This window comes from Garra rufa, chromosome 1, assembly GCF_049309525.1.
Source record: "Garra rufa chromosome 1, GarRuf1.0, whole genome shotgun sequence".
NCBI lineage: Eukaryota > Metazoa > Chordata > Actinopteri > Cypriniformes > Cyprinidae > Garra > Garra rufa.
Window position 1 is genome coordinate 60,279,405 of NC_133361.1, and position 27,937 is coordinate 60,307,341.

The 27,937-nt window shown below is 38.4% G+C and overlaps 1 protein-coding gene across 1 annotated transcript in view; it reads right to left on the bottom strand.

The window, feature by feature from the left end:
• The window catches only part of LOC141325624 (aerolysin-like protein), a 45,692-nt gene continuing 17,755 nt past the window's right edge, over window positions 1–27,937 (bottom strand). The window contains exon 2 of the mRNA XM_073834401.1: window positions 1–1,411. Coding sequence (XP_073690502.1) covers window positions 459–1,394 — 936 coding nt within the window. The 5' untranslated portion in view covers window positions 1,395–1,411 and the 3' untranslated portion in view covers window positions 1–458. The remainder of the gene's footprint in view (window positions 1,412–27,937) is intronic.

Consider the following 27,937-nt stretch of genomic DNA (forward strand, 5'->3'; position numbering starts at 1 on the left):
TTTATTAAATACCAGATTAAACATAAATCATGGACACATTTGAATCCATAATAAAGTAAATAATACATCATTCAAATTAGTAACATTAATAAAATATTAGAGAAAATGAACCTTTAAAAGTAAACAGAGGAATTCAAATCAGGTGTGAAAAAAAATCTTCTAACAGCACGTGAGCAAATTCATTTGGAATGTAGACAAAATAAAGTATAATCTAGTAAAATAAACTATAGGCTAGTTAAATCAAAGCATATACAGCATATGGATCAAATATTTGATATTAAAAGTGAATAATATTGTAATCAAATTAGTAAAATTAATAACATATTAGAGAAAATAAACATTTAAAATTCAACAGAGGAATGCAAATCAGATGGGAAAAATCTGCTAACAGCACGTGAGCAAATTCATTTGAAATGTAGACAAAATAATGCATAGGCTGGTCAAATCAAGGAATTTATTCAAAAAGCTGATTCTTTAGTATTTACTTTTAAATCAGTGTAAGTGATGCCTTTGTATTGGCCTTGGGTTTGAAAAGAATACACACTGCCATCACTGCAAGTCATCTTCACTGTGCCAGTGTACGGCAGGTCAAACGAGCATCTGCCAATGATGATGCTCACATCCACTTTCTTCCCTGGGGGAACGTCTACAGTGGTACACAGAGTTTCTGTTTTTTTAGTTGTGTACTCACAACTGTAAGTGTTTTCTGTTCCAACAATAATGCTGAATCCTGTGGAAAGTTCTGCAATGCCTGGAATCCCAGCCTTCACCTCCACACTGAATGTGGACGAGATGTTTTCTTTCACAGACCATGAGTTTGATGTGATTATTTCTTTTGACGATTTTACTTTTTGCTGCTGACCGACAGAGGTCTCATTCTTGAAAGTGACAGATTTGATTTCTTCCACTGCTACCTGCGGAATCATTTCACTAAGTGTGGGATAGCAGATGTCGCACACAACTACCAATTGAACTTCACTGAAAAATCCCATGCAGTCAATGTCACATTCACATCTCCCCACAAGGCCCAGACAAAATCCAGAGCCGACATCTATAGGGTACTCTGTTTTTAAGCCCCAGCTTGTCATTTTTACAAAAAAAGATTTACCACGGTTGGTCTTAAATTTGATGCCTCCAAGACGTGTACCCATTCCGTTGCCCCACAGAGACAGCGTGGTGATCCTCTCCCCAGGCTGGAATTCAAATTCTTCGTAGTCTCCAGCTGGCCTTCCAAAGGTTTCACTGCGTCCATCTGAAAGCCAGGCCCTGACGGCCTTCACCTTCGATGGCCCCACCCATACCCACATCCTTTGCAAACTGGCACCGTTGCTCTTACCAGTGAACTCAAATCTATGTCCTCCACTGCCACCAATTAAATGCAGATGTGTTGTCATGTTTGAAGCTATTAGATCTGAAATGTGCATGACAGGTTAATGTCAGTATTGGCCAAACAGTTGACAATAATTAATGTTTCAGTGCTTTCTAATCTCTCCTATCACCACTTTAGCAATGTAAATAAGTCAGAATGCATGAAATAGCATTAGACCTCCCCTTTAAGATTTTCTGAATGTTTTTTAGTTATTTTATTATTACACATTAAGTGTTTGCAGTTTTATACTAAGAAACATTCCTTCTTAGTGGACACAAATGAAATAAGTTCACAGTGCTAACATCGTATGAATGCTACTTTTTAAACTTGAAATGTTGGAAGCAATCGGATCAAATTAATTTCCATGGTTGTATTATGATAAAATACTGTAAAAGTGAAGACCTGTAAATTAACGGTTGAGAGCTGTTAAGGTACCTTACTGGAAAGGCCAGTACCCTTGTGAAAAAAAAAAAAAAAAAAAAAAATATATATATATATATATATATATACATATAATATATATATATTTATGTACTTTAGTATAACTAAATACATTGTGGCACACTATAAATTGGTATACTTAAGGTCTGTTTAATTGGAACAACTAATTTTGTACTAAATGCATTTTTAGTTGTGAAAAAGCAGCACTTTAGTGTTAGTTTAACTAATGATATGTTAAATGTACTTGTTTGTGCTAAAGTGGAACTATTAAATATCCATACTTAGCATAAGCATAAATTTTACATGTATTTTGGTGACATTACACCTGCAATTCAGTCTTACTGTAAGTGTGTTGAACATACATTTATATTATGCTAATAACAAACTAAGGTCATATTATCCTTTAATTTTAGTGACTTTAAAACACATAGCAATGGCATTCCAAGTAAATCTGAAGTGTGCTAATGGCACGATTATTTTGTGCTTCTAATGCAATTAATGAATCTTTACAAATAATAGAAAATCTTTAGAAAACATATCAGCTAGCTCAATTATCCAGAGAACATCAATGGCACATTGGGCACAGACACTATAAACACTGAATGTAGGAAACACCACGACTGGATTCAAACCCATGTGGCCACCACACAAGCACATCTGCTTTATCGGTTGCGCCACCAGAGCAAATATATGCTCTATAAAACTGGTCTGTGGTGTGTCTATACTGTTACTACAAATATTGTTTTTTTCCATCAATGACAGCGCAAATTATATGGACCTCAATACTGCGTATCACTAAGAAAATACTTAATAAGCGGTGCATGAAAATAAACGTGAAATAGAGAGAGAGAGGGAAAAAACGTCTGTATAGAACATGAAAGTGTGCAAAACTTTACGCTTAAAATTCATTTTGTTCCTCTTAACATTTTTTTGTGTATGTATGTCTTTAAGGCATATGGTTGGCCTGTAATGTGACCAGTCAAATGACAGGAACTGTATAGCTAAAGAGAGCAGTATGCCAAACAAACAGGTAGTCACTAAATAGAATTTACTGGATTGTGGAGTTCAGGATCTTTCTTCTTCACCTGGAGCTTGATTTCACTGTTGACTTAAGCAACTAAAGCTTAAGATTTCTAATAGTGGGCAATCTACCGAATTCAGATGTTTAGAAAAAGTACAGCAAAACCGATTGTTGGAGAATTCCATTTCACAGCCTATGAAAGTAAGATGTAAGATACATACTGTAGCCTATCTTTAGTTAAAATCGCATTGTTACAATGATTTTGACACTTATATAGGGCGAATGAACAAACAAATATTGATACACAGGGTAACAGTTTACAATAACAGTACATAAGGTGTCATGCACTAGTACGTGAATTCTTGACAATGAACTAATGATTAGTTAAAGGTGTCATAGAATGCATTGAAACAATATTTTAAATTGTTCTCTGATATCTACATAGAAGGTATATGGCTTAGGCCAGCGGTTCTCAATTCTAGTCCTCGCGCCCCACCGCTCTGCATATTTTGCATGTCTCTCTTAGTTAACACACCTGATTCAGATAACCAGCTCTTTAGAAGTGAGCTCTGTGCAGGAACTGTGTTCCAATTGACATGGTCCCTGCACAGTGTTCATTGTTCCCTACTCCCTGAGCGGGGAAATCTGTTTACTACACTTCGAAACATTCATTCACATATTTGCGCTATGCCACCGCATGCAGCGTCTTCACACACAGATATAACTTACTAGAGAAGTGTGACATAAATGCATCTGTAAATAAATAAATTTAAATTCACGTCTCGCATGATTTAATGACCTTCAAATGGAACATTAACGCTCGCTTTGAACTAGGGCTGTCCCCGAATAGTCGAAGATTCGATGCATCGATATGCGGAGCCTGATTCGACCACCGATCTCACAGTCGAATCTTCGCGGGTGAAACGAGCATCATACCATTTTGGCAATATGGGGGTGCTCAATGTCTAATTGCACACAGAACTACTGGTTTTGTACGGTTATATTACGTTATATGCAGCCTTTGATTATGATAATGCAGTAAAAACAAAAGTGAAAAGAAAGAAGCGTTCAATAAATATTTTTAACGTGTTTGTGAATAAACCTAACCACCCCTGTGACAGATTTAATTTTCACTTGCCCTGATCCATGATGAGATGCGGACCATCTTGACGGCAGGGATTAGGCGGCGATCACACCGAACGCGTTTTTGCAATTGGAGGCGCCTCTTTTGAATGGTTTTCTGTTGGCAGTGAGCGTTCTGCGCTCTGTTTATGCGCCCCCCGCGCCTCGCGTTTTTGCAGGAGCGCTCTGAGCGCCTGAAGTTGAAAAAAAAAAAAATCAACTCTGAGCGGAAAAACGCCCAACGTCATTCGTGTTCTTTTCCATTGACCAATCGAATGAATGGAGAGGCGGGCCTTCTGTTGTGATGGCGAAAGTTTACCGTCGCTTAAAAAGTCCGGAGACTGTAAGAAATGGAGGAGAAACCTTTGGTGTCTATCGTGGGTTACCAGGAGCTGTATTATTTAGGGTTTCTGCTAATATGACAGTTTACTTAACAGCAAAAAACTAAGATTTTAGAGCGTTCGCGCTATAATCCTTTGATTTGACTGACAGGACAGCTGTTTCGGTCGTTGCTTAGCAAAAAAGGCAGTGCTGTGCGCCTTGCATTTTTAGAACTAAAAGACGCGTTCTGTGTTTTTATTTAAACCTAAATAAGTTCGTCTGTCAGTTGGCAGGCAGTTTTGGTCGCTTTATTAAAAGTTGTTGCTGTGTGCAGTGTGTAAAATAAAATAAAAACTGTTTTACCCTCCTGCTGACTATAGTGTCGTGCCCCTCCCAACCCATTCACACACACACATAGGCCTAGATGATTCGACTATCGGTCGACTATAGAAAGATTCGAAAATTCTGATTCGACTATGAAAATTCATGAATGGCGGAATATCCTGTGATGTCCACTTTGAAGGGCAGTAACGTTGGAATAGAACAAACATCTGAAGCGATACGTGAAACACACAAAATGTGCAGAGCGGTGGGGCGCGAGGACTGGAATTGAGAACCACTGGCTTAGGCAAGGGCAAAAATTCTCCAGAAACGGTTTTACATGTCCGTTTACAACCCTAGGATTTGTCCCTAGAATTAAATGGTCTGTTATTACCTTATTTGGAAGGTTACTGAATAATAATGAGGAGCTCTGCTCTGATTGGCTGTCTCACAGAGCGGCTTGCTCTCACACAGCAGTAAGGAAACACATGGAGGAAAATATATATCTAATTATTCCTGTATTCCTTCAGCGGCTCGCCTTATTTTATTAGAATGCCTTTTTTTTCCCCGTTGCTTTCTGAATACAGACACCAACCATCCCTGCACTTAACATCTCCTGCACAACCAGTAAAATAACATTTATTCCCATGAGCTGCCATTTTCACTATTGTCCTTGTTTAGTTTTTTTCACAATAGCCTACCTGCAGAACTTCTGATGATTGGGCGATGCAAATGTTGGGGGCATAACTATTAATGATCCCGAGACTATTGCGTAATAGTCGCTGTTATGTTAGGATTAGCCTATTTTTCAGTGGTCTTTTGCAAACACCAGATTTTTATAGACCTTTTTCCTGAGTAAACGATGAGCGCCGCCATTATGAATTCTAACGTCAGATTGAATGCTTTTCTGTTCCGGTTTCCATAGGAACCCATTCAAATAGCATCCATCAGTTTTTAATGTAGCTAACGTCCGCTGCTACGTGTCATCTACACACTCATTAAAGTGAGGCACTGACAAATGACGGTCATTGCGACATTGCCAAGTGATGGTGCTATGGAGCCATGTGCTTTTTAAAAACATTTTAATAGGTTTAACATTAGTTTATTAGCTCGGAATATACCCTAATTTGACTAGAAACAATGCAGACAGGAAATGCAAAGCATTCTTTCAGTTAAGAGTCGGACTTACTTCCGTGTTCAGGAAAAACGTCTATAGGAAGGAGGAAACAATGGTGTTTGAGACTCATGGTATGTCACAGCCATGTACAGTAGGGTATGGTTCGATACGTGTATCGGTACCGTTCGGTTCTCGGACGAATTCCAAATGGATGTGATCATCCCTATCACCTTTGAAGGGGGACTAAGCGAATCTGCTTAGTGCTGACAGACGCGGGTGTGTTCAACTTGGAGTGGCGCTGCCCCGCTTCAAGTCGAACACACCCGCGTCTGTCAGCACTAAGCAGATTCGCTTAGTTATGCTAACAATAAAAAGACAGCGACATCTGCTGACAGAGACCATGCTGTGTTGTCACGTAAACATCCCAGCTGAAGATAAGGAAATAACATCGCTCCCTTCGCCAAGTGCATTGCAAACGACTACATTATGACCTGCACGTGCCCTAAGTCCTCCCACAAAGGTGATAGGGATGATAACTTCCATTTGGAGTTTGTCCGAGAACCGAACGGTACCTATACACGTATCGAACCATCCCTAATGTACAGAACTGTTGTTATTCAACTATGCCAAGGTAAATAGAGTTTTCCATTCTATGGCACCTTTAAGGCTAATGAAGAACTAACATAACTACAACATGAGTCGACATGATAGTTCCATCATGTTAGTTAATAAGTATTTAATATTGATTAAACGTGTGCCCCCCCACCCCCCACCCCAAGTTAAGTAAGCCAATAATACGTAAGTTACCAATAATGTGCCTTATTTTGCTCCAGTATATCCAAGATTATTACTTTGTTACATACGTTACATAACTCATTACTTGATAATGTATCATGTCTTGACATAATGACTAACCCTAACCTAACCCTGACACCTTTAAAAACTTATCAATTAAAGATGTTTTATAAGCTCAATTAAATAAGATTTTTGGTGCCTTTTGGTGGTTCGTAAAGGAGTAGAAGGGCAGATGTCCTGTGGCTCCATTTGGATGGAGAAGGAACTGAACTGTGGGAGGAAAGTTGACTTTTTGAAGGGGCAATTGAGGCCCAAAAGAAGAGCAAGAACACAAGACAAACATCTGACTTCAGTGCATTATTGTTAGAATAAAGTATATTCTATAATCGCAGAGAATTAAGATTCGATCGGAGTTGAGCCACACAGCACAGGTACGGGACCTACAGACATCACTCTGTAGGTCTCCCTATTGTCAGGTAATTGGATAATCTGGGCTTCTCTGCTGTGGGTAAAACTTCCTCTTATTTTGCTCTCCCTGCATCTGACCTTTCAATAACCAGCAGTCTCTATTAACATGACTGAGACCCGCAGTGATAGCATACTATTCTTGGCTTTTTGGCTGAGCCAAGTGTGGTTTCACTTCTGCTTTCTGGTCATGTTGGTTATTCTGAGGCTTCTGGCCAGTGAACATAGCCGTCTCTGTTTTAACTACAAATCCCCCAGATGAATCTAGTTCCCTAATTCGCTTCCCCAATTCATCTGTGCTCATATTAAGCAAATTTGTGGTTGTTATTCTGATTAACTGAGCCGGCTTTGGCTGCATATTGTTTAATAAAGTTTTGGTAAACAATGGCCCCATTGCTGCATGGTTTATTGGGAGTTTAGACTCTTCGGTCCACGCTTTCTTGAACCTCAGATAAAAATCTGAGGCAGATTCTTTCGGTTTCTGCTTAGTATTTGCAGCGAATGATAAATCTTGTCTACTGCCTACACGCTTATCCAGAAAAGTTCTCAATTCTTTAAAGAAAGTGTCATGGTTTTCAGGCTTTTCCCAGAAAATTCCGTGAGGGCTTGCAGCAGTAGCTGAGCCCATTATCACATCATTATCACGATCCAATGTCGGACAGGCTGAAATCAAATCTGCTTCAGAAATATCTGCCTCTAAAGTTCTTGCTAAAACTGCTCTATAATCTGCCCCTGTGAAATGTGCGTATCTTGTGTGTGTTCGCAAAATAGTAACAAATTGGCTGGGATTCTGAGGGGAAAGCAAGCTTTTGCATATTGCTTCCATATCTGCCATTTTTATTGGTCTAGTAGAAATACAGTTACCTGATCTCAACCAAATCATCGCTTTCTGATTGGCTTTAGGTGGATTTAAGTCGGACAGTTGGTCTTGTACTGTTTTAAGTTTAGCCGCAGACGGAGCTGAGGGTTTAGACATGCTATAGGGAGGAGGATTCTCCCTCAGTTTAGCCACATACGCAATGACCTGTTTTTTCTCTGGACCCTCATCCCAGACTCACTTCATAGTTTTCCAAACACTATAACACTTAGTCATATAATTGTAATCCCAATTTGGGTCTCCCCACCCCTCTTTGACCAGACTTCTGGCCAGCTGCATGCCATCATCTGTGAATGAACCCTCTCGTGGATACGGTGTCTCAATTTGTGGTTTCATTTGCTCAGACCAACCCACCATATTACTAACGTACGGTTCCGTGTAAAATCCCTGATTATTTCGGTACATAAAATCGACTGGCGTTTCCCCCGGTAATGGTCTTGATACTGAACCCCCCATATTCCACTTTGAGAAAAGGGTTAGTGGTTAGTAATTTTGTGCACAAATTTCCTGTACTGTATTGCTCAACCTCAACCGTAGTACATGTATCATATCTGCGACCTTAGGTGGTGTCCCTATGTTCTGGGCTCTCGCCAAACTTGTCCAGCTTTCGCCAAACTACATTCGGGTCGCCCCTAACCACCTTCTTTTTTTGGGTGCTACCTATGTTTTGGGCTCTCGCCAAACTTGTCCAGCTTTCGCCAAACTGCATTCGGGTCGCCCCTAAAGCACCATCTTTTACTGGTCACAAATCTTTCAACATGCAGTAACAATTTAAATTAAAGCTGCAAGCAGCGATGGTAGGGCCCTCGCACTTGGGCTCACCGCGGATCGGTGGCAAATGGTGGGCACTATGCTATTAACTCAGAAAATGTAGGAGGAATATGTCAAATTCATTGATATGTGCCAATCTTCCTTCTGCCAGCTGGTGGCGCTATGCCTATAACTGAATATTGGCATGCAGATGTGTTCAGGCCAGTGCTTTTATCAAACATATGAAGTTTGGTGAAGCTTGAACATGGCATGCTTGAGTGTAAGTCATGACATATCCTGCTGCCAACAGGTGGCGCTATTACAAAATATTGGCTTTTAGATGTCTTCAGGCCAGGACTATTGGCAAACATGTCAAGTTTGGTGCAAATTGTACATTGCATGCTTAAGTTAGTGTAAAACAAGTAATTTGCTGTTGCCAGCTGGTGGCGCTATGACTATAACTAAATATTGGCATGTAAATGTATTCAGGCCAAGACTCTTATCAAACATATTAAGTTTGGGGCTGATTGGACATTGCATGCCTGAGTTACAGTAACTTCCTGTTTCATTGCATTAAGAGTATGCTTTAGCACTTAGCTAAATGTTGCTAACATGTTTCTAGCATGTTGCTACCCTATTTAAAACTTGTTGATATTTTTTAAATGTTGCTGGGCATCCACAACAGTATTAAACATGTGACTTCCTGTTGCCAGCAGGTGGCACTATGACTATAACTGAATATGGGCATGGGCTTGTGTTCAGACCAGGACTCTTATCAAACATATTAAGCTTGGGTCAGATTGGACATTGTATGCATGAGTTATACTTATTTTTCTTTGTATTAATATCATGCTTTAGCTCTCAGCTAAGTGTTGCTAGCATGTTTTAACATGATTCTAGCATGATGCTAGCCTATTTAAAACTTGCTGACGCTTTTTATTATGTTGCTAGGAGTCCGTAACACCATTAAATGTCACTTCCTGTTGTCAGCAGGTGGCGATGTGACTATAACTGAATATTGGCATGTAGATATCTTCAGGCCAGGACTGTTATCAAACATGTGAAGTTTGGGGCTGATTGGACATTGCATGCCTGAGTTACAGTAATTTCCTGTTTCATTGGGGTGGTTGTTCTGCACGCTTAATAAACAAACTCCAGCTGGTCCAGCTGGTCCAAAATGCAGCAGCTAGAGTTCTTACTAGAACCGTCACTTCCTGTTTGTCCTAGCGCGCACCTTGAGTTGAAGCTCCGTCGAGTCAAATTACTATTTTCTATTTTTAAACCTAAAAACAATTCTATACACCATCATTTTTTGTTTTCCATAACATGTGAATATACCCGTCGTGTTGTACAACAAAAACAATCGGAACGCCTTGTTATCATTAGTTTTTATTTTTGCTTTCCCGAGTCTGCTACTAAGCTAGCTTATAACCCGTTTAGCTTTGCCAGCGTGGTCGCGGCTAATCTTGCATGCATCGTTTATTCTCTATTCACAAACACTTAAACTGTTTACTCACTGTTACTTGCTTTAATGGCGAATTTGTGTCTACCTTTGAGTGCAGGTGAAGACACGTTCGAGCTGCACTCTGTTCTGATGGAGCTGGAGGCAGTGGAGAAGCAGATCCAGGAGCTCCAGGCGAAACAGATTGAGCTGCGAATCCGAAAGGATTCACTCGAATCTGTCCGGGTAAGTGTACAGCTCAATCCTAACACTCCCATAACCTCTACTCCGTGTGATTCTCTGCACAGATCCGCCGCACCCAGGACGCGATCCTCCCAGATGTCGTTCACTCCGGCGCCGGGACACCACGGACCCTGGGTGCAGCAGCAGAGGAAAGCGCGAGCCAGACCCCGAGCCAGGACCTCTCCCCCTCCGCCGCCCCCGGTCTTCGAGATCTCCACCCGGAACCGCTTCGCTCCCCTCCGCGAGACGGAACGCGACGCTGTGATCGTCGGAGACTCCATTGTCCGGTACGTTCGTGCTAACTTAGCTAACGGTAAAGTGCACACTCGTTGTCTACCAGGTGCTCGCGTTCTTGATGTCTCTTCACAGATACCTGCCATCCTGAAGGACGATGTGAGCGTCGGCACGATCGTCCTGCACGCGGGGGTGAACGACGTCAGGCGGCGGCAGACGGAGGTCCTGAAGAGGGATTTCAGGAGCCTGATCGAGACGGTACGCAGCACAGCGCCCGCGACGAGGATCATCGTGTCAGGACCGCTTCCCACGTATCGACGTGGACACGAAAGGTTCAGTAGACTTTTTGCTCTAAATGAATGGTTGTTGTCATGGTGTAAAGAACAGAAACTGCTCTTTGTTAATAATTGGAATCTTTTCTGGGAGCGCCCTAGGCTTTACCGCGCTGATGGCCTGCACCCCAGCAGAGTCGGAGCAGAACTGCTGTCGGACAACATCTCCAGGACACTGCGCTCCATTTGACTAGTAAGCAATTCTTCAAATAGTTGTGATGATGGCTTTTGTCATGCACATTTAAACGATAGTATTGGTGCTGTCCAACCTATAAAGACTGTGTCTGTTCCTCGAATAGTGAGGTCAAAACTAAAATTTAATGCAGGATCTAGAACAAATCTAATCGTTATTAGACCAAAAAAATGCACAATAAATGAACAAAATCAATTTTTAAAGCTTGGGCTCCTAAACATTAGATCACTCGCACCCAAAGCACTTACTGTAAATGAAATAATCACAGATAACAGTTTTGATGTACTCTGCTTGACTGAAACTTGGCTAAAACCAAACGATTATATTGGTCTGAATGAGTCTACTCCACCAAACTACTGTTATAAGCATGAACCCCGTCAGATCGGCCGTGGCGGTGGTGTAGCAACAATTTATAGTGATATTTTCAATGTTACCCAGAAAACAGGGTACAGGTTTAATTCATTTGAAGTACTTCTACTCAATGTTACTCTGTCAGATATGCAAAATAAATCTCTCCGATCTCTTGCTCTGGCTACTGTGTATAGACCTCCAGGGCCGTATACAGATTTCCTAAAAGAATTCGCAGATTTCCTTTCGGACCTATTGGTTAATTTTGATAAAGCATTAATTGTTGGAGATTTTAACATCCATGTTGATAATACAAATGATGCGTTAGGACTTGCGTTTAATGACCTGTTAAACTCTTTTGGAGTCAAACAAAACGTCACTGGGCCCACTCATCGTTTTAATCATACACTAGATCTAATTATATCGCACGGACTTGATCTTACTGATATAGATATCGTACCTCAAAGCGATGATGTTACCGATCATTTCCTTGTATCGTGCATGCTGCGTATCACTGATGTTAACTATATAGCTCCGCGCTATCGTCTGGGCAGAACTATTGTTCCTGCTACCAAAGATAGATTCGCAAATAACCTGCCTGATTTATCTCAGCTGCTCTGTGCACCCATAAATAAACATGAACTAGACAAAATGACTAGTAACATAGGCACTATCTTCTCTAATACATTAGAAGCTGTTGCCCCAATCAAGCTTAAAAAGGTTAGAGAAAAACGTACTGCGCCATGGTACAACAGTAATACCCATTCTCTCAAAAAAGAAACTCGTAATCTTGAGCGTAAATGGAGAAAAACTAACTTAGAAGTTTTTAAAATTGCATGGAAAAACAGTATGTCCAGCTATAGACGGGCTTTAAAAGCTGCTAAAGCCGAGTATATCCACCAACTCATAGAAAAAAACCAAAACAATCCAAGGTTTTTATTTAGCACAGTGGCTAGATTAACAAATAACCGAACACCTCCTGACCTGAATATTCCTGAACAGTTTAACAGTAACGTCTTTATGAATTTCTTTACTGATAAAATAGACAACATTAGAAATACAATAACTAATATAGATACTACAGCAACTGATACTTCAACATTAGTCATTACACCGGAAGAAAAACTCCAGTGCTTTACAACTATAGAACAGAAAGAATTAAATAAACTTATCACCACATCTAAACCAACAACATGCCTATTAGATCCTGTACCCACTAAATTACTAAAAGAGTTGTTACCTGTAGCAGAAGTACCGCTTCTTAATATTGTTAACTCATCGTTATCTTTAGGCCATGTCCCAAAACCATTCAAACTAGCGGTTATTAAACCTCTAATTAAGAAACCACAGCTAGACCCTAGTGAACTGGCAAATTACAGACCCATTTCTAATCTTCCATTTATGTCTAAAATCCTAGAAAAAGTTGTGTCTGCTCAATTGTGCTCCTTCTTGCAAAATAATAATATCTTTGAAGAATTTCAGTCAGGTTTCAGGCCCCATCATAGCACAGAAACTGCACTTGTAAAAATCACAAACGACTTGCTACTTGCGTCAGATCAAGGCTGTGTCTCATTGCTAGTTTTACTTGATCTTAGTGCTGCGTTCGACACTATAGATCATGAAATACTCATAGATCGATTACAAAACTATACAGGTATTCAAGGGCAGGCTTTAGGATGGTTCAGATCATACCTGTCCGATCGCTACCACTTTGTTTATTTAAACGGGGAGTCATCGCAGCTAACACCAGTAAAGTATGGAGTGCCACAAGGATCTGTCCTAGGTCCTCTACTATTTTCAATTAACATGTTACCCCTCGGTAATATTATTAGGAAATATGGGATTAGTTTCCATTGTTATGCTGATGACACTCAACTATATATTTCAACAAGACCAGATGAAACTTCTAACTTAGCAAAGTTAACAGAGTGTGTTAAAAATGTGAAAGACTGGATGACCAATAATTTTCTACTGTTAAATTCAGATAAGACTGAGATATTACTTATTGGACCAAAAAACAGTACACAGAATCTCTTAAACTGCAACTTGCAACTAGACGGATGTACTGTTATTTCCTCTTCAGTCAAAAATCTAGGTGTTATATTAGACAGCAACCTGTCTTTTGAAAATCATATTTCCTATGTTACAAAAACAGCATTCTTTCATCTTAGAAACATTGCTAAGCTACGGAACATGTTACCTGTTTCTGATGCAGAAAAGTTAGTTCATGCATTCATGACGTCTAGACTGGACTATTGTAATGCACTACTAGGTGGTTGTCCGGCGGCTTCAATAAATAAGCTACAGGTAGTCCAAAATGCAGCTGCTAGAGTCCTTACCAGGTCAAGAAAATATGATCATATTACCCCAATTTTACAGTCTCTACACTGGCTACCTATAAGGTTCCGTATCACTTACAAAATATTACTTCTTACCTATAAGGCCCTTAATTGTTTAGCTCCTGCATACCTAACTAGTCTCCTACTACGCTACAATCCCTCACGCTCCCTAAGGTCGCAAAACTCTGGACTCTTAGTAGTACCTAGGATAGCAAAGTCCACTAAAGGTGGGAGAGCCTTTTCTCATTTGGCTCCCAAACTCTGGAATAGCCTTCCTGATAACGTTCGGGGTTCAGACACACTTTCTATGTTTAAATCTAGATTAAAGACTCATCTCTTTAGCCAAGCATTCACATAATGTATCTCATAACGTTGAAATTTCAGTTACATCTGATTAAATGCACATTAATATTCCTCAGCTTGGGCTAAACCATCATTTTTGTTTGGTCGGAAGTTGGAACAGCAGCTACGCTAATTATTTCTCTGTTTCTCTGTTTCTCTGTCTTTGCCACGGGATTTCCATCCCGTGGTAACTAGGATTTACACAAGATTCAGCCCGGATTCAGATGAAGAGATGATGCCAACCCCTCAGAGGACCGCAGATGATGCCAGCCTTGAAACAACATACAGCACTACATAATTTTCCTACAAGTTTGATTACAGCACATAACCATTGCAATTAGTGTTCATCATCTGTTTAATTACACAGTTACTGATTTAATATTTATATCATATGTACATCGACTCAACATACAGTATTCACCACTAATAAGCTACTAAATATATTGTAGTAGCCTAAAACTTTTGTGCAGCTGCTCTGCAACAATCTGTATTGTAAAAAGCGCTATACAAATAAACTTGAATTGAAAACTTGAATTGAATAGAACCAGAAAGTATGACCATATTAGCCCGGTTCTGTCAGCACTGCATTGGCTCCCTATTAAACATCGTATAGATTTTAAAATCTTGCTAATTACTTATAAAGCCCTCAATGGTTTAGCTCCTCAGTACTTGAACGAGCTCCTATCGTATTATAGTCCTTCACGTCCGCTGCGTTCTCAAAATTCTGGCAATTTGATAATACCTAGAATATCAAAATCAACTGCCGGCGGCAGATCATTTTCTTATCTAGCGCCTAAACTCTGGAACAATCTACCTAACACTGTTCGGGAGGCAGACACACTCTGTCAGTTTAAATCTAGATTAAAGACACATCTCTTTAACCTGGCTTACACATAAAATCATTAACACATTTCTATAATTCAAATCCGTTAAAGGATTGTTAGGCTGCATTAATTAGGTCAACCGGAACCGAAAACACTTCACATAACACCTGATGCACTCGTTGCATCGTAAAAAGAATGGCATCTACGCTAATATTAGTCTGTTTCATTCTTATTCCGAGGTCACCGTAGCCACCAGACCCAGCCTGTATCCAGATCAGATGGTCACTCCAGTCCCCCGGATCCAGTCCGTACCCAGCTTAGATCATGGATCACCACCTAGAGATGACTTCAATAGCCGTGGATGTCAACCAGATGAGCTCCAAGGTGGATCATCAATAAAGACCTCGCCAACCTTGACGGCCATCGGTGCTACACCACAGGATCCTGATGAGTTCTCTGCAATCAGACATTGGTACAAACTGTTGTTTGGTCTGGCCAGAGGAGAACTGGTCCCCCGACTGAGCCTGGTTTCTCCCAAGGTTTTTTTTCTCCATTTCTGTCACCTGTGGAGTTTTGGTTCCTTGCCGCTGTCGCCTCTGGCTTGCTTAGTTGGGGACACTTTCCAGCGATATCGTATACTATTTGAACTGAACTGACGATGATATCACTGAATTCAATGATGAACTGCCTTTAACTGAAAATTGATAGTTACAATAATGCGTTACTTACACACTATTGTGCTGTTTAAATACTGTGCAGTTGCTTTGACACAATCTGTATTGTAAAAGGCGCTATATAAATAAAGGTGACTTGACTTGACTTGACATTGCATTAAGAGTATGCTTTAGCACTTAGCTAAATGTTGCTAACATGTTATAGCATGTTTCTAGCATGTTGATACCCTGTTTAACAGTTGTTGATTTTTTTTTTAAATGTTGCTAGGCATCCACAACAGTATTAAACATGTGGCTTCCTGTTACCAGCTGGTGGCGCTATGACTATAACTGAATACGGGCATTGGCGTGTGTTTAGGCCAGGATTCTTATCAAACATGTTAAGTTTGGGGCTGATTGGACATTGTATGCCTGAGTTAGAGTAACTTCCTGTTTCATTGTATTATTAGCATGCTTTAACATATTAGCTAAGTGTTGCTAGCATGCTTTATTATTTTTGTAGCATGTTGAATATTAAGTTTGGGTCAGATTCAACATTATATACATGAGTTACAGCAATTTCCTTTTGTATTTGTATTAATAGCATGCTTTAGCTCTTAGCTAAGTGTTGCTAGCATGTTTTAGCATGTTTGTAGCATGTTGCTAGCCTATTTAAGACTTGTTAACGCTTTTCAATATGTTTCTAGGAGTCCGTAACAGTGTTAAACATGTCATTTCCTGTTGTCAGCAGGTGGCGCTATGACTATAACTGAATATGGGCACTGACGTGTGTTCAGGACCGGACTGTCATCAAACATGTGAAGTTTGAGGCAGATCAGACATCGTATGCCTGAGTTATAGCAACTTCCTTTTTCATGGCGAAACATCAAAGTTTGTCCGGCCGCCACGGACACGCCCTTCGACGAAAACTCTAAAGCTTCGCAATTTAACATCGCAAAGGCCTTATGATGACACTCAGCAAATTTGAAGATGATCGGATAAAAACTGTAGGAGGAGTTCGTTAAAGTATGAGGCCTGAAAATGGCAAAAACTGCACAAAAATCATACAGGAAATTCAATATAACGGACTTCCTGTTGGGTTTCGGATGTTGCACCAGGAGACTTTTTTGTAGGTATTGGTGTGTTACATGTGTGTACCGAGTTTCGTACATGTACATGAAACGTACCTCGAGGGGCACTCCGTTGAAATTTTACAGGTGGCGCTATCGAGCCATTTTGCCACACCCACTTTAGAAAACCATATCAGATGTAAATTTTCGCCAGGTCTGATGCGTGTGCAAAGTTTCGTGAGATTTCGGGCATGTTTAGGCCCTCAAAAAGACTTTTCATTTTGGAGAAGAAGAAGAAGAAGAAGAAGAAGAAGAAGAAGAAGAATTAAAGCTGCGAGCAGCGATGAACGGGCCCTCGCACCCGGGCTCACCGCCGACCGGTGGCTTCAGGAAAACAGCAATCGGTGGGCAGTATGCTTTTAATACAGTAAATATAGAAAAAATATGTCATAAGTCATTTAAATGTGCCAAAATTGCTGCTGCCAGCTGGTGGCGCTATGCCTATAACTGATTATTGGCATGTAGATGTGTTCAGGCCAGCACTATTATCAAACATATGAAGTTTGGTGCAGATTGACCTTGGTGTGTTTGAGTTAGTGAAATATATGAGATATCCTGCTGCCAACAGGTGGCGCTATGATAATATCTGAATATTGGTCTTTAGGTGTCTTCAGGCCAGGACTCTTACCAAACCTGTGAATTTTGTGGCAGATCAGACATTTTCAGGCTAAGTTATAACCACTTCTATGTCTATGCAGAAACATCAAACTTTGTCAGGCCACCACGGACATGCCCTTTAATGAAAACTCAAGATCTTCACAATTTAACATCTCTAAGGCCTCAAGATCAGACTGACCAAATATAATGTTGATTTAATTAAATGCAATCAATGCAAGGACTTCAGATAGATGCCAACTGTGAACCAGTATGCTACAAATAAGAACATGTAATTCATGATGATAGCAAAATGTTATTATTGCTTCCTTTATATCCACCACTTCTGCTTAAATGTCATTGTTACCTATCTGTACAATTTTTGTATAATATATTTTTGTATAAAATCAATTGTTGTCATAACTAAGAATCAATAAGGAAGACGGTGCCCAGTTGGCACATGCATTCACAGTAACCATCTGCTAGTTTGGATTTTAAGTTTACAGAATTGAAAGGGTTACACTTTAAAATCAACACACAGACACATACACACAAAATATAAAATGTTGCCATCCAGTTTCATTTGTTAAAATTAACTATATCAGTTAACATGACCAATAAATAAATAGCATTTATTAATGTTAATTAATATTAAGCTAAAAAAAGTATTCATATAAAGTTTATGTACTGTGAATTAACATGAACATGAACACAGTTCATGTGGGTGTACAGCAATACACAATAAAGTGCTCTATAAACGCTTCATTCTTTCAAAATATCTTTAAAAATCAAGTTGAGTATTTTAACGGGGTGATACATATATAACTGATCTTAAAATTATGGTTTTCAGATGTTTTGAAGAGATAACAGTAACGTTTGTTTTGTTGTCAAAGTTTGTCTTAATTTTTTATTATTAGGGCCCGAGCACTACAGTGCGAGGACCCTATTGGAATTGCTCCGTTTATTATTAGGGCCCGAGCCCAGAATGGGCGAAGGCCCTATTGTTTTTCTAAGGATTATTATTATTATTATTTCATCAATGTTTTGGGTCATTCCGGGGCCCTTAACATACACGAAAACTCTTGAAACTTTGCACACACATTGGAACCTGCGGCCATCAGGGCCGGACAAACTTTGACATGGGGGGGTCACCTGGGGGGGGCGTGGCACAGCGTTAAAAATTTTTACTTTTGAGGGACTCTGGAGCACACACCGGTTGACCTACATTTATCAAAATTCATACACATATAGACCTCATCGGGCCGAACAACTTTCATGCTCAAAGTCAGTGCTTCGCCCAACAGGAAGTCAGCTATTCAGGGATGTCTAAAAAGCGCATGCAATGGAATTTGAAATGCTCCTCCTAAGCCTTTCCACCGATTGCCACCAAACTCGGTCAGCATGACCTCAAGACATTGGGGATGCAAAATTGCCAGGGGATTTTTGATATCTCGAACGGTTTGGCCGTGGCGGGGCGACAAAGTTATGGCGAGAAATGAGAAACAGGAAGTGTCTAATAACTTTAACACACTTTGTCTGATTTTGACCAAACTTCAGCAGTTTGTTCATCTTATGATGCCGATCACAGAGATGTGACTATTAGGAGTCAAAGTTATAGCGCCACCAACTGGCAGCACAAAGCGCAACGTTTTCTAAATGCTTTTAAATCAACCTCTTAATTTTACTCAATTTGCTTCAAACTTCATCTCAATAATGTTGAAACATGGCCAATGAGAATCTGTGAATTGCATTATCGATAACTTTTATCATGTTGCCATGGCAACGTGTCAAACTTTAACTTTAGCTTTTTGTGTTTTGGAGCCACTTAAAATACTCAGAATTTCATGAAACTTCACACACACATCTGTATTAATGATATTTAGACACTGATAAAAGCCCATAAATGGGCGTGGAACAGGCGTTCCATAGCGCCACCTTTTGACAAAAGTTGGGGGTTTAGTTTGTCCTACAGTCACCAAACTCGGTACATATATTGATCTCATCAAGCCAGAAACATTTCTAATTTACACCCATTAGCTACGATCGACAGGAAGTCGGCTATTTTGATTTGAATGTGGATATTTGGAAAAATCAGGCTGTGGAATTTTATATACTTCTCTCGGGAAAACCAACCAATTCACACCAAACTTTTTTGACATGATGCCAACATTCTGAAGATGCTAAATTGCGAGCAGATTTAGGATATCTTGAACGGTGTTGATGTGGTGATTGATTGAAATCGGAGTAAAAAAAGATAGCCGTAATTTTATTATATCTTTAAAGTGCAGCATCCAAAGTCTTTGAAACTTTTTTCATACAGACTACTAGTCATTCTGATCAGACACCGTTCATTTCATAATTATACAAAGATCTATGAATTAATGAAAATTAAAAAACAAATCTGATCCCTCTCTGCTCTGCACTTATGTGTGTGCGTGGTAAGTGGGTGTGTGTTTTTTGAGTGTTAGGGTGAGAGTGGGGAGGGGGGATGGGTGGAAAGAGAGAGTCAGAGAGGAGGAGATAGAAGGGAATATTTAAACTCTTGGTTGTTTATTCATTAGGATGTGAATTAGGGCTGGGTATTGTGACCAATTTGGCAATTCGATTCGATTCTTATTTTTATGGTTTCGATTCAATTCGATTCGATATCGATTAGCTATCAATATTTCATTTAAAATGTTAGTTTTGCAGACATGGGATCCATATTTTGATATAAATGCTGGTAACTTAAAACTCCCCTACTTAAGTTTATTACTGAAATACACATCTACATTAATAATAGGGTGCACACAGTTGTTTATTTTAAACAACTTTTATTTTAAATGAATACTGTAACAAGAAGTCATAAATATGTGCATCCAATGTACACCATGTAAAGAAACTGTAAAATGCACATTACTGTAAAAAACATAAAAAGACTAAATGTGCAACAGTGAAATCTATTAAGAACTTCAAACCTGTTTAAGAAATAAAACATTTTTCTAAATTCAAATCAGGCCCATCATAAAGCCCTTGTCTGCATATACAAAACATTCTAACTGTCCATAAAACTAACAGTTCTTAACTACAGCCTAATCATTTTTGATCACCAGACCAACAGGAAGTCAGCTATTTTGATTTGATTGTGGATTTTTGGAAAAAATATAGCTGTGAATAAATTCATATCACTCATAGCAGAATCAGACAGTGCACACCAAACTTTGTCAACATGATGCCAAGATACTGAAGATGTTAAAATGTGAATGGCTTTGGGATAGCTTGAACGGTGTTGATGTGGTGATTTATGAAAGTTTTATGAAAGTTATTTTCATATATCTTTAAATTGCATTATTCTAACTCATCAAAACTTTTTACATATAAAGAACAAGAAATTCTTAGGAAATACGTGTAGTTTCAAAATGTTATCATGCTCAGAGGCCCCAAAAACATTAAAAGTGTCATATAAATTTGTCAGATTAAAGCTCTAATACCAGGGATGAACACTAGAGGTCCTCATAAGATAAAGAATCGTTTGACCTCTAATGCTATTTAGCTCATTGTCAGTGTATAAGAATGACAATAATCCATAGAATCAGTTGATATGTACTGTACTGTCAGTGTACTTTTACATAATTATTTTGTATAGGTGCTTAAAGAGCATTAAAATCTTTTTTTTATCTTTTAAGGAAAAATTATATGATTTAAATACATATATACACTCTCACTGATAGAACAAAAAATCTTATAAGTATGACACTATACTGCTCAGTTCACTTAATTAGAATGAGAAACAAATACAAAAAGGCCAAAAAAAATCAACTAAGTTAATATGTATTTATTTTTAATATATTTGTTTATAATTATTTAACAGATGCTTATAGATTATTAAAATAATATTTAAAAATGCTTGTAGACCATAAAACATGGTAACTATTTAAAATAGGGTCTCTTTTGTTAACAATGGTTAATGAACTAACAAACAACGAACAATATATTTGTACTCGATTTTCTTCAAACTTCATCAGAATAATGTAAAAGCCCTGATGCATCAAATGCTGTTGCCATGGCAAATAAATAAAAATAAAAAATACATTCAAATATTTGTTTCCTGTGATATTTAAGGCAGATAGCGTGCTTAGAATTTCATTTTCCATTTTCAATTTTCAATGATTTATTATATATTTAAAGTGCAGCATCCTAACTCTTTGAAACTTTTTTCATAGAAATAACTATTCATTCTGATCAAACACAGTTCATTTCATAATTATACAAAACTCCACGAATGAAAGAAAATAAAAAAACATATCTGATCTCACTCTGCTCTGCACTCAATGTGTGTGTTTGTGTGGTAAGTGGTTGAGTGTAAGGAGGGGGGATGGGTGGTAAGAGAAAGAGTCAGAGAGGAGGAGAGACAGTTAGTGTTAGTCCAAAGGGTTACTGTGAATGCATGTGCCAACTGGGCACCGTTTTCCTGATGCTATCGGGATGGCGACTGCGCAGACGGCGAGGGCCCGGTCATCGCTGCTTGCAGCTTTAATTAGGGCCCGAGCCCAAAAGGGCGAAGGCCCTATTGTTCTTCTAAGGGTTATTATTTTTTTTTTTTTTTTTTTTTTTTTTTTTTTTTCTTTTTTTCAACCTTCCGGGCACTTTTGGGGGCCTTAACATACTCAAAAACTCTTGAAAATTTGCACACACGTCGGAATCTGCGGCCATCAGGACGCCAAAGAGGCTGGGACCCGGGCGTGGTTCAGGGCCTCTACAGCGCCCCCTGGAACACAGTTTGAAAACTTGATGTACTGCGCACACATACTTGCATGTATTGATATGAAACTCGGTACACATATAGATCTCACTGAGCCAAACAACTTTTGTACTCTATGTCATGGGCTCCACGCAACAGGAAGTGAGATATTTAGGGCTGTTTAAAAAGCGCATGCTCTGGAATTTAACGTACTCCTCCCAGGAATTCCATGGGATTGTCACCAAACTCGGTCAGCATGATCTCAAGACATTGGGGACGCTAAATTGCGAGGAGATTTTTGATATCTCAAACGGTTTGGCCGTGGCAAGGCGACAAAGTTATGGCGAGAAATGAGAAACAGGAAGTGTCTAATAACTGTTGACCACATTGCCTGATTCTGATGAAACTTCACCAGTTTGTTCGTTGTATGATGCCGATTCCATAAATGCGACTATTATGAGTCAAAGTTATAGCGCCACCAACTGGCAGCAGGAAGTGTGTCATTTTCAAAATGCTTTGATATCAGCCTCTTAATTTTACTCGATTTTCTTTAAACTTCATCAAAATCATGTCAAAACACGGCCGATAAGAATATGTAAAGGGGTCGATGATAAATCGAATGCTGTTGCCATGGCAACATGTCAAACTTTAAAATTAGATTCCTGTCTTTTTGAGGCAGTTAACATGCTTAGAATTTCATGAAACTCAACACACACATCAATATTTATGATAGTTAGACACTGGCAAAAGGTCATAAATGGGCGTGGAGCAGGCACTCTATAGCGCCATCTTTTGACAAAAGTTGGGGGGTTAGTTTTTCCTACAGTCACTAAACTCTGTACATATATTAATCTCATCAATTTGGACAAATTTCTAAATCAAACTCATTAGCTGAGACCAACAGGAAGCCGGCTATTTTGATTTGAATGTGGATTTTTGGAAAAATCAGGCTGTAAACAAATGCACACTACTTCTAAGAACAACCAGCTGTTCACACCAAACTTTTTTAACATGAAGAGAATATTCTGAAGATGTTAAATTGCGACCGGATTTTGGATATCTTGAACGGTGTGGACGTGGTGATTTTTTAAAGATATAGTAAAAAATATTTTTATATCTTTAAATTGCAGCATCCAAACTCTTTAAAACTTTTTTCACACAGAGATCTAATCATTCTGAGCAAGTGCTGGAAATAAAAAATGTATACAAGCTTCTATGAATTAAAGAAAATTAAAAAAAGAACTCATAAACCTGCTGTCACTCTGGTGAATGTCTCTACAGTATGTGTGTGCGTTCAGTCAGGCACAGAGAAGCTCATTATTGCAGGGGGGAGGGGTGAGAGGCAGAGAGGGTGACAGAGTAGAGAGCCATCCTACAGACCATCTTTGAACAAAATGCACATACTGTATGTAGTGTAATTACATAAATATGTCTGATCTTTGAGAGTCTGATATTTTGAGAAAATATAAAGGGTCACTAAGTCTTTCATTGTTCATTTTTTGCAGTTGTTGTTTTTTATTTATTTTTTACTTAACTGTACCATGAACTTGTCCTATTCAGTCACATAGCAAAAGATTTTAAAAAATACAACTTTTTAGCATGATCAATTTATCTTCATTGATAGACAATATTTACATAGTGTTATTTATTGAATATAAAATCATAATAATAAAAAATTAAGACAAACTTTGACAACAAAACAAACGTTACTGTTATCTCTTCAAAACATCTGAAAACCATAATTTTAAGATCAGTTATATATATGTATCACCCCGTTAAAATACTCAACTTGATTTTTAAAGATATTTTGAAAGAATGAAGCGTTTATAGAGCACTTTATTGTGTATTGCTGTACACCCACATGAACTGTGTTCATGTTCATGTTAATTCACAGTACATAAACTTTATATGAATACTTTTTTTAGCTTAATATTAATTAACATTAATAAATGCTATTTATTTATTGGTCATGTTAACTGATATAGTTAATTTTAACAAATGAAACTGGATGGCAACATTTTATATTTTGTGTGTATGTGTCTGTGTGTTGATTTTAAAGTGTAACCCTTTCAATTCTGTAAACTTAAAATCCAAACTAGCAGATGGTTACTGTGAATGCATGTGCCAACTGGGCACCGTCTTCCTTATTGATTCTTAGTTATGACAACAATTGATTTTATACAAAAATATATTATACAAAAATTGTACAGATAGGTAACAATGACATTTAAGCAGAAGTGGTGGATATAAAGGAAGCAATAATAACATTTTGCTATCATCATGAATTACATGTTCTTATTTGTAGCATACTGGTTCACAGTTGGCATCTATCTGAAGTCCTTGCATTGATTGCATTTAATTAAATCAACATTATATTTGGTCAGTCTGATCTTGAGGCCTTAGAGATGTTAAATTGTGAAGATCTTGAGTTTTCATTAAAGGGCATGTCCGTGGTGGCCTGACAAAGTTTGATGTTTCTGCATAGACATAGAAGTGGTTATAACTTAGCCTGAAAATGTCTGATCTGCCACAAAATTCACAGGTTTGGTAAGAGTCCTGGCCTGAAGACACCTAAAGACCAATATTCAGATATTATCATAGCGCCACCTGTTGGCAGCAGGATATCTCATATATTTCACTAACTCAAACACACCAAGGTCAATCTGCACCAAACTTCATATGTTTGATAATAGTGCTGGCCTGAACACATCTACATGTCAATAATCAGTTATAGGCATAACGCCACCAGCTGGCAGCAGCAATTTTGGCACATTTAAATGACTTATGACATATTTTTTCTATATTTACTGTATTAAAAGCATACTGCCCACCGATTGCTGTTTTCCTGAAGCCACCGGTCGGCGGTGAGCCCGGGTGCGAGGGCCCGTTCATCGCTGCTCGCAGCTTTAATTAGGGCCCGAGCCCAAAAGGGCGAAGGCCCTATTGTTTTTCTAAGGATTATTATTATTTTTTTTTTTTCAATGTTTTGGGGGATTTTGGGGCCCTTAACATACACGAAAACTCTTGAAAATTTGCACACACATTGGAACCTGCGGCCATCAGGGCCGGACAGACTTTGACATGGGGGAGTCACCTGGGGGGGGCGTGGCATAGCGTTAAAAATTGCAACATTTGATGGACTCTGGAGCGCACACCAATTGATCTACAGTCACCACAATTCATACACATATAGACCTCATCGGGCCGAACAACTTCCGTGCTCACAGTCCGTGCTTCACCAAACAGGAAGTCAGCTATTCAGGGATGTCTAAAAAGCGCATGCAATGGAATTTGAAATACTCCTCCTAGACCTTTCCACCGATGGCCACCAAACTCGGTCAGCATGATCTCAAGACATTGGGGACGCAAAATTGCCAGGGGATTTTTGATATCTCGAACGGTTTGGCCGTGGCGGGGCGACAAAGTTATGGCGAGAAATGAGAAACAGGAAGTGTCTAATAACTTTAACACACTTTGTCTGATTTTGACCAAACGTCAGCAGTTTGTTCATCGTCTGATGCCGATCACAGAGATGTGACTATTAGGAGTCAAAGTTATAGCGCCACCAACTGGCAGCAGAAAGCGTGACGTTTTTGAAACGCTTTAATCTCAGCCTCTTAATTTTACTCAATTTGCTTCAAACTTCATCCCAATAATGTCAAAACACGACCGATAAGAATCTGTGAAGGGCGTTATCCATAACTTTTATCATGTTGCCATGGCAACGTGTCAAACTTTAACTTTAGCTTTTTGTGTTTTGGAGCCACTTAAAATACTCAGAATTTCATGAAACTTCACACACACATCTGTATTAATGATATTTAGACACTGATAAAAGCCCATAAATGGGCGTGGAGCAGGCGCTCCATAGCGCCACCTTTTGACAAAAGTTGGGGGTTTAGTTTGTCCTACAGTCACCAAACTCGGTACATATATTGATCTCATCAAGCCAGAAACATTTCTAATTTACACCCATTAGCTACGATCGACAGGAAGTCGGCTATTTTGATTTGAATGTGGATATTTGGAAAAATCAGGCTGTGGAATTTTATATACTTCTCTCGGGAAAACCAACCAATTCACACCAAACTTTTTTGACATGATGCCAACATTCTGAAGATTCTAAATTGCGAGCAGATTTAGGATATCTTGAACGGTGTTGATGTGGTGATTGATTGAAATCGGAGTAAAAAAAGATAGCCGTAATGTTATTATATCTTTAAAGTGCAGCATCCAAAGTCTTTGAAACTTTTTTCATACAGACTACTAGTCATTCTGATCAGACAACGTTCATTTCATAATTATACAAAGATCTATGAATTAATGAAAATTAAAAAACAAATCTGATCCCTCTCTGCTCTGCACTTATGTGTGTGCGTGGTAAGTGGGTGTGTGTTTTTTGAGTGTTAGGGTGAGAGTGGGGAGGGGGGATGGGTGGAAAGAGAGAGTCAGAGAGGAGGAGATAGAAGGGAATATTTAAACTCTTGGTTGTTTATTCATTAGGATGTGAATTAGGGCTGGGTATTGTGACCAATTTGGCAATTCGATTCAATTGTTATTTTTATGGTTTCGATTCGATTCAATTCGATTCGATATCGATTAGCTATCAATATTTCATTTAAAATGTTAGGTTTGCAGACATGGGATCACTATTTTGATATAAATGCTGGTAACTTAAAACTCCCCTTCTTAAGTTTATTACCGAAATACACATCTACATTAATAATAGGGTGCACACAGTTGTTTATTTTAAACAACTTTTATTTTAAATGAATACTGTAACAAGAAGTCATAAATATGTGCATCCAATGTACACCATGTAAACAAACTGCAAAATGCACATTACTGTAAAAAAATTAAAAGACTAAATGTGCAACAGTGAAATCTATTGAGAACTTCAAACATGTTTAAGAAATATATTTTTTTTCTAAATTCAAATCAGGCCCATCATAAAGCCCTTGTCTGCATATACAAAACATTCTAACTGTCCATAAAACTAACAGTTCTTAACTACAGCCTAATAATTTTTGGTCACCAGATTTTTTTTTGCAAAAAATTTACACCCATTAGCTACGACCAACAGGAAGTCAGCTATTTTGATTTGAATGTGGATTTTTGGAAAAATATAGCTGAATAAATTCATATCACTCATAGCAGAATCAGACAGTGCACACCAAACTTTGTCAACATGGTGCCAAGATACTGAAGATGTTAAAATGTGAACGGCTTTGGGATATCTTGAACGGTGTTGATGTGGTGATTTATGAAAGTAACAGTAAAAAAGATGGAGAGTTATTTCCATATATCTTTAAATTGCATTATTCTAACTCATCAAAACTTTTTACATATAAAGAACAAGAAATTCTTAGGAAATACGTGTAGTTTCAAAATGTTATCATGCTCAGAGGCCCCAAAAACATTAAAAGTGTCATATAAATTGTCAGATTAAAGCTCTAGTACCAGGGATGAACACTAGAGGTCCTCATAAGATAAGGAATCGTTTGAACAATAATGCTATTTAGCTCATTCTCAGTGTATAAGAATGAAAATAATCCATAGAATCAGTTGATATATACTGTACTGTCAGTGTACTTTTACATAAATATCTTGTATAGGTGCTTAGAGAGCATTAAAATCTTTTTTTTAATCTTTTAAGGAACAATTATATGATTTATATACATATATACAATCTCACTGATAGAATAAAAAATCTTATAAATATGACACTATACTGCTCAGTTCACTTAATTAGAATGAAAAAAAAAATACATCAACTAAGTTAATATGTATTTATTTTTAATATATTTGTTTATAATTATTTCACAGATGCTTATAGATCATTAAAATAATATTTAAAAATGGTTGTAGATCATAAAACATGGTAAATATTTAAAATAGTGTCTCTTTTGTTAACAATGGTTAATGAACTAACACACGAACGAACA